This window comes from Priapulus caudatus, unplaced genomic scaffold (assembly GCF_000485595.1).
Source record: "Priapulus caudatus unplaced genomic scaffold, Priapulus_caudatus-5.0.1 Scaffold842, whole genome shotgun sequence".
In the NCBI taxonomy this organism is placed as follows: Eukaryota; Metazoa; Priapulida; class Priapulimorpha; order Priapulimorphida; family Priapulidae; genus Priapulus; species Priapulus caudatus.
The window spans coordinates 116,259-127,314 of NW_014577903.1; the positions used below are offsets into that span (position 1 = coordinate 116,259).

At 48.3% G+C, this 11,056-nt stretch overlaps 1 protein-coding gene across 1 annotated transcript in view; it reads right to left on the reverse strand.

Annotated features, from left to right (window-relative positions):
• Positions 1-3,608: 3,608 nt before the first annotated feature.
• Positions 3,609-11,056, reverse strand: part of LOC106813904 (sphingosine kinase 1-like) — a 16,630-nt gene continuing 9,182 nt past the window's right edge. Inside the window, exons 3-7 of the mRNA XM_014818148.1 lie at positions 9,004-9,098; positions 8,087-8,202; positions 5,647-5,870; positions 4,258-4,817; positions 3,609-4,227 (exon numbers count right to left, since the gene is read on the reverse strand). Of these exons, the coding sequence (XP_014673634.1) occupies positions 3,799-4,227; positions 4,258-4,817; positions 5,647-5,870; positions 8,087-8,202; positions 9,004-9,098 (1,424 nt within the window). The 3' untranslated portion in view covers positions 3,609-3,798. The remainder of the gene's footprint in view (positions 4,228-4,257; positions 4,818-5,646; positions 5,871-8,086; positions 8,203-9,003; positions 9,099-11,056) is intronic.

An 11,056-nucleotide genomic window follows, 5' to 3' on the forward strand; every position in this document is an offset into this window, starting at 1 on the left:
TCACACACGCACGCACGCGCGAGCGCACGCACGCACGCACAAATACACACAAACATACCATGCGTATCTTTTCACGTCAAGGTCATAGTCGGACATATTTGCAGCCAGCTGCGCGACATTGTAATATTGCAACCCGCTTCTGTTGGAACGGGCGTTGTTAAATTGTGGCACCACTACGCAGCACGGGACGGTGACGTCACCACCTACACACCCCGCCTAGTGCCGTCATTATATACAGCTTCGATAAGGACAGGAATGCAACAGCGCACGTCAATCAACAATACATCCATCAAGAGATTGCACGACTACGTCATGGAAGAGAGTTCTGCCAATCGTATCTACGTCACACGTAATGATGTAGTTTCTACGTAGTTTCAGCCCGAAAAACCCTGGAATCCGGGGCACGGAACCCAGGGCACGGAACCGGGGGCACGGAACCGAGGGCATAGAACCCGGGGCACGGAACCCAGGGCACGGAACCCGGGGCATGGAACCCGAGGCACGGAACCCAGGGTATGGAACCTGGGGCACGGAACCCAGGGCACGGAACCCGAAGCATGGAACCCAAGTACTCGAAACCCGGGCATGGAACGCCGAGGCATGGAACCGGCAGATGGCGGCGCCTCTTTTGGATGTTTTTTTAGATCGCACGCAGTGCCCCTGGTGTCTCGGCTGCATTGCAACAAGATTCATTCAAGAACACTGATTCCAAGTACACACCTAATATTAAACCAGACAACTTGGAGGGGATTGGCCGGTTCGAATTTCAAAAAAATGCGTAGGCGACGCCTTGAGCAAACGACGCTTCGCACACGAAACACAGCAAGTCTCCTGTGTCGTTCGTGTTCATCATTGATATGGACGATGGCCAAACTCGTAATCGTGGGCTTAGGTCGTTGCGCAACTGTCATAATTACAACGCAGGGTGTCGGAGAAACACGCGAGTTATGGTGCGAACATGCACTTCAAGATTATGCATTCATTGAACGCAGTGTTTGCCAACTGCTTGGGAGATGTGGCTGTGGGTTTGGCAGGCGGTTGCTCTCTTGCAAAACATCGTCGGTAGTTATGACATAACACTTCATGCATTGCTTCTGGCAACAGGTGCTCTGGTTTTTTGTCTTCACTTACCGAAACAAAGGTTGCGCATCGAATTTCGTGATAGGAACTTTCCAGACACGCCGAGATTAGGAATTTTGTCGGTAAAATTGCTTGTTGTAAAATTTACATGTACATGCGTCAATATTCTGCACAGCTTTTGCAATGATTTGTAGGCTTTGCACAGTTCGCAATATGACTACATTCATCAAGCTACGCTACACCTCGTTATTTCCCATTTACGTCTGACCAGACGTAAAGCAGCCATGGCTGGTTACTACAAGGATGCACCATGCAACCGACTTCTACCAAGATAAGCCTGACTGTTAACGTCTGCCTGACACTCTCTAAACAGAGTGGTGAAAAGTACCATCAAACACACACATACACACACACACACACACGCAACGCACTCGACGCACGCACAACGACACGACGCACGCACACACACACACACACTCTGGCACATATGATACATGCTACTAGGCATGTGTGTTACATCCGTGACTGCATGTCTTTTCCAGCCTGCTCTAAAGAGTCCACCTATAGCCGACAGGGCTTGCGACGATGTTCTACAATGTTCTAATAGGTTAATTAGGGCTAATATTAGGTAGCCTATTTGTCTTTCAACGCCTAGCAAAGACCGTTATCTATAGAGCTACGGTCAGCCACTTTTAAAAACCAAATAGCGAGGTCCACTGCTCTCGACCAGGTCTGCTTTCATACATGCACCAGCCCCTTACAGTATTCATCTCTTAAGTTATTATTTTATTTATTAATTTATTAATTAATTAAGTTTATTATTATAGGGCAGTTTGACGCTTACGCGAATACGTCCGGTGCATAGGCTGTTGCACCATTGTTTACCCTAGCATTGTGTACAGCCGGATAGAGAAAAGCGACACATGAACACGAGAGTCGCAGTACAGACACATCAGCATAACACACTTATCTACCGCCTTGCTAATAAACTGAACTTAGACAGCTCAACATATACTCATAGACCAGTTATATTGCATGCGTGCATCTGCAAAACTGCTATCAATCGATACAGCTGAGTTAAGTGAGAGAGAAGTCTAGATCCTCAATAGACGATTCCTAATCTAGCTAGCGACGTGCATATTCGCACAGAGTAAGGCGCACACCACAGCATTTTTTCCCTGCCAAAGTGTTATATGATAATACTGACCACTTGAATTTGCATTTTACTACAAAGTATTTCGAGGACACCGGCCGGTGAGTGTGGATGCAGCGCGGCGCGAACGCTATGTCAGCTTGGCAACTGGTAAAAAAACCATATAAAATGGCACAAACGCGGCGGTGCAGGAAAGTATTAAGAATCAGTATGGATTGGCAAGTCATGCTTATATGCTGCACATCACATGCCCATGCAGCCGAGCAAGAGCCAGATCAGAGTGTACACCCAATAAACTCCATGAATATGTATGGTACTGTTGGCTTTGGGTGTAATGTACATATGTGTGTTGTGTGCGTGCCTCGTGTGGCTAAGCACCGCAAGCAAGCATGCAATGCAGGCCATGTATGCGTAGTATGTTTTCTCTATAGTTTACACTTAGCAGCATATACAAGTTGAGATAGTTATAAAACGTGCACACACAAAGCTCACTAAACCAAGAAGACACCAGAAACTAATGTGGTGTAGAAAAGACCTATTGCACAGATGTTGAACTCGAGGGCTAGACGATTCTCGGCAAGCTGATGTAAGAAGTCAACTCCCTCTCACTCGGTGTCGCACAATAATTTGAAAACACATTGCTACTCCACTAGTCTGCTTGGCTTAACCGAATATCGCAGGCCATCTACAGCACCCACAAAGAGACCTGGGCGCGAAGGAGAGGCGAGAGCAGGAAGCGGAGGCGGACGATGAAAAGAAGAAAAGAGTAAGAGGAAGAATAAGAAGAGGGAAGAAAGTTAGTAGCAAGGAAAAGACGAAGAACGAAAAACGAAGATTACATGAAGATCAAGCTACTCTCTAGATAATATGGACGCCATTAATTGTTCGTAAAATGAGTTCCAACAAAAAGCGTGTTTCCTACAAGAATGCCTCCGAAGTACGTATACCATAATCTTTCAGGTGCAAAACGCAGCAAAACCTGAACCCATTATGATTGTCGCTTGATATTGTCGCCATGGCTACCACTACCATTCAGGCGCACACCACCTCACCAGGAAGTGATGCTGTTCTAGTTGCATATATACGTATATTAACATGCGTACAAAACACTGTGTGACGAAATAAATGTGCATTAAGATAACTACTCAAGCTGTCGGGCTTGACATATGATTTCAGCAATTAAACAAAGATTTTACATCCGCTGAACAAAAGTTAGCGCCGCCGCGCGCCCCTACTCCTAGATGGCGCTGCAAAGTCGCTCCGACCATTTCACACATTAAATGGCCCTGGAGTCGCTGTGACCATCACACCATAGATGGCGCTCCGCGAGTCGCGCGACCATTCACACATTAGATGGCACTGCAGGTCGCGACCATCACACATAGATGGCGCTGGAGTCGCCGACCATCACACCTTGATGGCGCTGCAGTCGCCGACCATCACACATAGATGGCGCTGGAGTCGCCGAACATCACATGTAGATGGCGCTACACGACTCTCACAACACGCGACGCCTTCCACCGCCCACCAGATGGAGCTACAGCTGCCGGCGACCGCTCCGGCCGCTAGATGGAGCTGGAGTCGCTGACGGCGATGACGCGTGCGACGCCGGGCAGCACCTGGCCCTGGATCGGGCCGCACGCGATCTGCTCGCCATCGATCGTCATGATGCCCGCCGCCGCCGCCTCGTCCGCCATGTCCGGCTCGAGACGAAACGCCTCGCACGGGATCAGCTCTATGTTGGGGTTCGCCGCGTGCCGGCCAACCTCCATCTCGCGGAACAGCGTCAGCATGGCCTTGCGCGTCACGCCGCGTCGGATCACGGCGAGGTGGATGACGCCGTCCGCGAACGCGCCGTACGGCACCGTGATCGAGTCCGAGCCGAGGTGCGTCTGGTAGACGGGACACGCGAGCACAAAGTCGTCGTCGACGACGACCCAAGATGGCGGCACGGGCGAACCGAGCGGAGCGAGAAGCGGCGTCGACACGGCCGTCGTCGTCGTCGGCGTCGGCGGCGGCGTTGCCGTGGCGATCTCGCCGTTGCGCGGCGGGCGTCCGTTCTTCTCAGCGTGCGGTCGCTGCGGAGTCGGGCCGTCGTCATGGGGACCGTCGCCGCGGCCGCTGTCGCCATGGGGACGGTCGTCGTGGGGACGGTCGTCGTGGGGACGGTCGTCGTGGGGACGGTCGTCATGGGGACGGTCGTCGTGGGGACGGTCGTCATGGGGACGGTCGTCGTGGGGACGGTCGTCGTGGCCGACGTCGCCGTTGGATCGCGTCGTCGTCGCGGCAATGCCGTCGTCATCCGCGTTCTCCATCGCGTCCGTACCGGGGAAGTCGAGCGTTGCCGCGCCGACGGACTGCGAGCGCTGGAACAGCCCGCGGCAGAACCCGGCGAGGTTCGGAACGGTCCTCGACGATGGAACGCTGCCGTTCACATGTTCGTAGGTGCCGCCACCGCAGCCGACTGACGCGCTGCGAGTGAGGTCGTCTGTCGTCGAGGCGTCGCGGATGACGGCGGGGGGAAGGTGCTTCGTGTAGTTCCTCGCTGGCAGGTAGCTCACTCGACCCCGATACGTGCGCAGCGCTGCGTGGGAGAACAACGGGAGAAGCGGTGAGCGTTAACACCAGAGCGCGCCACCGAGGCGGCTCGTAGAGTCATTACTTCAATGAGACTAAACGGAAGAAATTAAATGTGTGCAAAAATAATTTCAACTGCACAATCGTTTCTAACTAGGAAATGAACACGGCTGTTATCGTAGGAAATCATGGTAAGTCAACAAGTCAGTTTGCTTGTGTAGCTTGTAGAAGTGGGACAATACGGGTAGCTGACGATACGATCCATTTCATGATATCACACTACACTATATCACTCACATAACTCAGCACTAACGACACTAGATTACTCATGTAACTCAGCACTAACGACACTAGTAGGGACAGTGATTTTCCGCGATCGCGGAAAACGGACGGAAAACACGGAAACAGTCATTGGAAACGGAAAAGATGTTTACAAACGGAAAAACGCAGAAAACGTAATTTGAACATATTACAACATAGAAATTTCAATAAAATCACACAAAAACAGTCGACAATAGCATTGGTAATGATATGGTTTACATTCAGACAAGTTTCAGAGCGAAATGATTTACAATTACAACTTTTGGTAGCCCTGTGTTTCGGTTTCAAAGGTTGTACCAAATACCTTTTTTTTTCCATGCAAATATATGTAAGCGGAATATAGCATTTTTGGTGTGTAAAATCTCTATGGCAAAACGGAATTTCCATTTTTTCTTTACTTTGAAACGGAATTCATGATTTTCCCAAACGGAAAAGGCAATTTTTTTAAACGGAAAATAACTGTCCCTACACTAGCTCCTTCGCGTAACTACATGCAGACTGCTGCGAGCACGTACTGACGACGCGAGCAAGGAAGCCAAGGAAGAAGCGCATCGGTCCGAACGGGCGCCACCGCTCGCTCTCGATGTCCACGTCCGAGACGAGGCCCCACGCGACGGCAAGGAACGAGTAGAGCCGCCGACCGTCGGCCAGGTCCAACGCCACGAGGTCCATCTGCGTCGGACTGCCCTGCGCGACGACCAACGCCGAGTGGAATGCAAAGTTCTCTTTGTAGGGAAGCCTGCAAGAGAGGAGAGCGAGTGAGTAACTGAGGAGAGCGCGTGAGTGACCGAGAAGAGCGCGTGAGTGACCGAGGAGAGCGCGTGATTGATCAAGGAGAACGCACGAGTGACCGAGGAGAGCGCGTGATTGATCAAGGAGAACGCACGAGTGACCGAGGAGAGCGCATGAGTTACCGTGGGTCACTGATGGTGGCGAGAGATCAAGAAAGAATGAGTGAGTGAGCGACTGAGGGTCACTGACGGTGGCTAGAGGTGAAGATATAACGAGTGAGTGAGTGACCGAGGGTGACTGACGCTGGCTAGAGGTCAAGATAGAACTAGAGTGAGTGACCGAGGGTCACTGATGGTGAATAGAGGTCAAGAAAGAATGAAAGTGAGTGACCGAGGGTCACTGACGGTGGCTAGAGGTGAAGATGGAACGAGAATGAGTGAGTGACCGAGGGTCACTCATGGTGGATAGAGGTCAAGATAGAACGAGAGTGCGTGAGTGACTGAAGGTCACTGACGGTGGCTAGAGGTCAACAAAGAACGAGAGCGTGTGAGTAACTAAGGGTCACTGATGGTGGCTAGAGGTCAAGATAGAACCATAAGGCGAGTGCATAAGTAACTTTGGGTCAGTAACGGTGACTGGTGACCAAGAAAGAACCATGAGGAGATCATGCGAGTAACCACGGTACCAGGAGGATCACTAGCGGTACCCGGGAAAATGCGCGGAAGCAAATAGAGTGCGTGTGTAACAAGGGTCAGTGATGGTGGCCAGAGGTCAACAGAAACTGCGAGGATAGTGCACGAGTACCTGGGAATCGGTAACACTGCCTTGAAGTAGTTAGTGGTGACAGGCGCGCATGGTTTTTTTGATTTATGGCAATCACTCCCGAGTTTATTGATGCCTTGTTTGCTAACCCGACTGCGCAAACATTCTGCGCGCCTGATATTACTATTGAAATTGAAACAAGACATATATGCAGGGCGACACTTTATCATGAGCTATTGCTATGTCATACTTAATTGCAATCATGCTATCATTACTTGTTCCTCATACTACTTGTTCCTAGGAAAATACTCAGTCTTACTCAGTCTTAGGAAAATACAGTACAGGGGATCATTGTTTTATCAAGGTGGCGTATCAACATGCATTTTGGCCCATAGTCCTGTTATTACGCACTAATATCTTACTCCTCACTGCCTCTGCACTGTACGCTCCAGTAACCAAGACGCATGACTACGGCATTGGCACACGAATGCAAGCGATGATGGCGACCGAATGAAATTGTAATAATCACCCTCCTCATCAATTCCCCGACTCATCTAGTCAGCCTGCATACATCCATCAGTGGGATTCTAGGGCATACCTGTTTGCGGTAGATGCTCGGCATGGCATAGCACCCACAGCAAACATGTACCAGCAGTAGCTTATGAAGGAAGCAGTAGTAGTAGCAGCAGCCACAGCAAATGTGTAACAGCAGCAGCTTATGAAGGAAGCATTAGCAGCAGCAGCAGCAGCAGCAGCAGCAGCAGCAGCACCCACAGCAAACATGTACCAGCAGCAACTTATGAAGGAAGCAGTAGTAGTAGCAGCAGCAGCAGCAGCAGCAGCAGCAGCAGCAGCAGCACCCACAGCAAACATGTACCAGCAGCAGCTTATGAAGGATGCAGCAGTAGCAGCAGCAGCAGCAGGCACAGCAAACATGTACCAGCAGTAGCTTATGAAGGAAGCAGTAGTAGTAGCAGCAACAGCAGCAGCAGCAGCAGCAGCAGCAGCAGCACCCACAGCAAACATGTACCAGCAGCAGCTTATGAAGGAAGCAGTAGTAGCAGCAGCAGCAGCACCCACAGCAAACATGTACCAGCAGCAGCTTATAAAGGAAGCAGTAGTAGTAGCAGCAACAGCAACAGCAGCAGCAGCAGCAGCAGCAGCAGCAGCACCCACAGCAAACATGTACCAGCAGCAGCTTATGAAGGAAGCATTAGTAGCAGCAGCAGCAATGGCAGAAGCAGCAGAAACAGCAGCAGCAGCAGCAGTAGCAACAACAACAACAACAGCAGCAGCAGCAGCAACAACAACAACAACAACAATAACAACAGCAGCAGCAGCAGCAGCAACAACGACATCAGCAACAATATCAACAACAATGGCAGTAGCAGCAGCAGTAACACACTAACAACAACAACAACAACAACAACAACAACAACAACAACAACAACAACAACTTACCTTGCCGCCCAGTTGATGGATGCAGCAAGGGCGTTACCGGATCCACCGGGCAACACTCCGACAGGCATCAGTATGGCTTCTTGCCAGTCTGGTCGCTGCATCAAACCATTGTAAACCTGGGAAGCAAGCAAGTTAGTTCATGCAACAGCAACACCACGCACAGGGCATACATTAGTTAGTAAAACGTACAGAAGAACACACTGAATCCTTAAACACCTGCCGATAAACGGTTAACATGTTAGACGTGCTACGTGTTGAACATGTTTTAACATCGCATGTTTCACTGAAGCATTTTTTAAATCGTGATTCTATTCTGTTATAGCACTAAAGCTATCAAAAGGACCAAAGCATCAAATAAGACACAAAAGCAATAATGATTTCTTGCATTGAAATTCGTATTAGCCCTATGCTGAATGGCACATTTCAACTGTCGGCAACTGCTTCGGCTGTTTCCAGCAATAGCTACACTGCTTCTAGGTCATTGGGGTCATATTTAGCTTAAACCCAAAGCAGTGACAACAACACTTCTTGCAAGAAATATTATCAATTAAACTATCCTTGACCGAAGACGAAGTCTTTGATATGTTTAAATGACAGAAAAATGTTTTTTATTTCGCTTAAGGGTCATTACAGGAAAAAAATTGTCTAGATTGCCAAGGGTGGATAGGGGTCATTGTAGGTCAGAGCAAATCACCGTATGTCATTATAAGTCATCTACAGTCACTGCAGGGTATCATAAGTCATTTTAGGTCATCTCTGGTCATTTTAGGTCAACTACAATCACTGCAGGCTACCTTCGGTCGACGCCGGCCGCCCAGGATACCTGACACCTATCCACACTGCCAACACGCAAACCACGTCGCGTGTGAGAGCAGATGGTAGATGGCGCTGTCGTAGCACGCGCGCTGGCCACTCACCTCATAGACGATGCCGTCGCCGGCGCAGACGACGATCGCCTCCCACGCCGTCAGATCGAGCGTCCGCACGTATTCCGTCGCGTGTCCCGAGTACTCTGCACACATGACACATCACAATGATCACGTGTACACTTCCGTCCGCCAAAGCGGGGGACACACCATGCGAATATGCGAATTTATTCGTAATGTCCGCAGCAATTGTAAAATCGAAGCGAAATTCGCATGGTGTGTCCGCTGAAGCGCGGGCGAATTTCGCTGCGAATTTCATCTGCACTGAAATTCGTGGCGATGAAACATGTTTGATATTTTCGCTGCGGACGTGCGAATATATTCGCATGGTGTGTCCCACGCTTAAATGACCCATCCATCTGAACAAGATTTCTATAAGATGGGTTCACAGTACCGACTTTTTAAGCTGGGTTTACACTGCCAACTTTGAGTTGGCGAATTGACGAATAGTACCAACTTCGCAACTGACAATCGGCAGTGTAAACGCGAGAATCGCGCGAGCAACTGGTCGATAGCAACTAGTTGGGAGATTAGAACATGTTCTATTTTCGCCAACTCGAAGAACTTTGCCGAATTGCGACATTGCTTCAACTCGCCAATTCGCCAACATAAAGTCGGTAATGTAATAATTTAAAGTCATAAAGTCAGTAATGTAAATCCAGCTTAACTCTACGAGACCCGCACCTGAATGTTGTTGCTAGGTCGGTTAAACACGAGCAGTTTGTATGTGGTTTTACATGCGTGCGCATTAAAATGTCAACTTTGCAACACTTTGTTAGTAAGCATTGTCTTTAGAAGGTCCTATCGGACTGCTGATTTGCTAGAGCTGCCTGTCAGTTACACGGCAGGCAGATAAGTTACGTGAAAAAAAATTAATAATTAATAAATAATTATATTAAAAATATTATATATAATAATTATATTACATGCCGGGTACATTACTGATTACGTCAATAAGCTTATAATGAACACTATAAGCTCTGATCATTATGTGCAGGGATTTACTCACCATCTCACTAGATGGCAAAGATGGCATAATAAAGAGAATCGTGTAATGCTACGCTACAAACGTGGAAAAGAATAGAGAGTCATGTTTCAAGACATTTATTCCATAACTGATCGGATCTTTGTACCCCCCCCCCCCAATCCCTGTGATTAGTCTTACGTAGCTGTGAAACAAAACGCATACAGTACACACAGTTATTATTACACGTCATTCTTGTATACATATATAAAATACATGACCGTTTCTAGGAACTACCCTGACCACTGCTAGAATGGCTTGGATCGACAGCCAAGATGTTATGCTATGCTATGCTACTCCGCGTTGCCTACAAGTTCCTATGACGACGGGGTCATATCCGTGGGAAACACACTATCGATTACCCTCCCATATATACCAGTACTTCTGACAAAGCATACATTTTTGATATTTTGCTGAAGCATTATTGCAAATGTTCTCGTGAGATGCGGGTTTTTACGCGCATAGACGTCAAAACATTTAAAAAGCAAGCAATCTATGAGAACTGTCTTGTGACGTAGTTACGACATTCTTGGCACATTGGCTATTGATCTTTGCTAAAATTTACAAACTATACTTTGAATACTACAGGGGAAAAATTACTTTTTTTTCACGGGAGCTCTTTTTCAAGTCTGTGGAAAAAATAGCTCTCGTCAAAAATTTTACGGGAGCTATTTTGAGCCTCACGGGAGCGATTTTGGAGGTTTGAAGAGCTCATCGCTCATCGCTCCCGTATATTTTTTACCCTGGAATACTACAATCCCAGACCGCTGGAAACCATCTTCACATCTGACGGGCAAAAGCTAGAAATGAAATGCAGAGGAAATCTCTATGTAACCACACTGGGTCTTAAATCTAAAATAACTGTCAGATCGTAACAAATTAATGAGCGTGGTAGTTAGCCTAGTTAACACACTAACACGTTTTCACATGCAGAGTTCGATATATAAGCAATAATACCACACCAGGTATGGCTTGGCGTCTCACTACGGTTAATCAATAAGTATTATATATATATATATA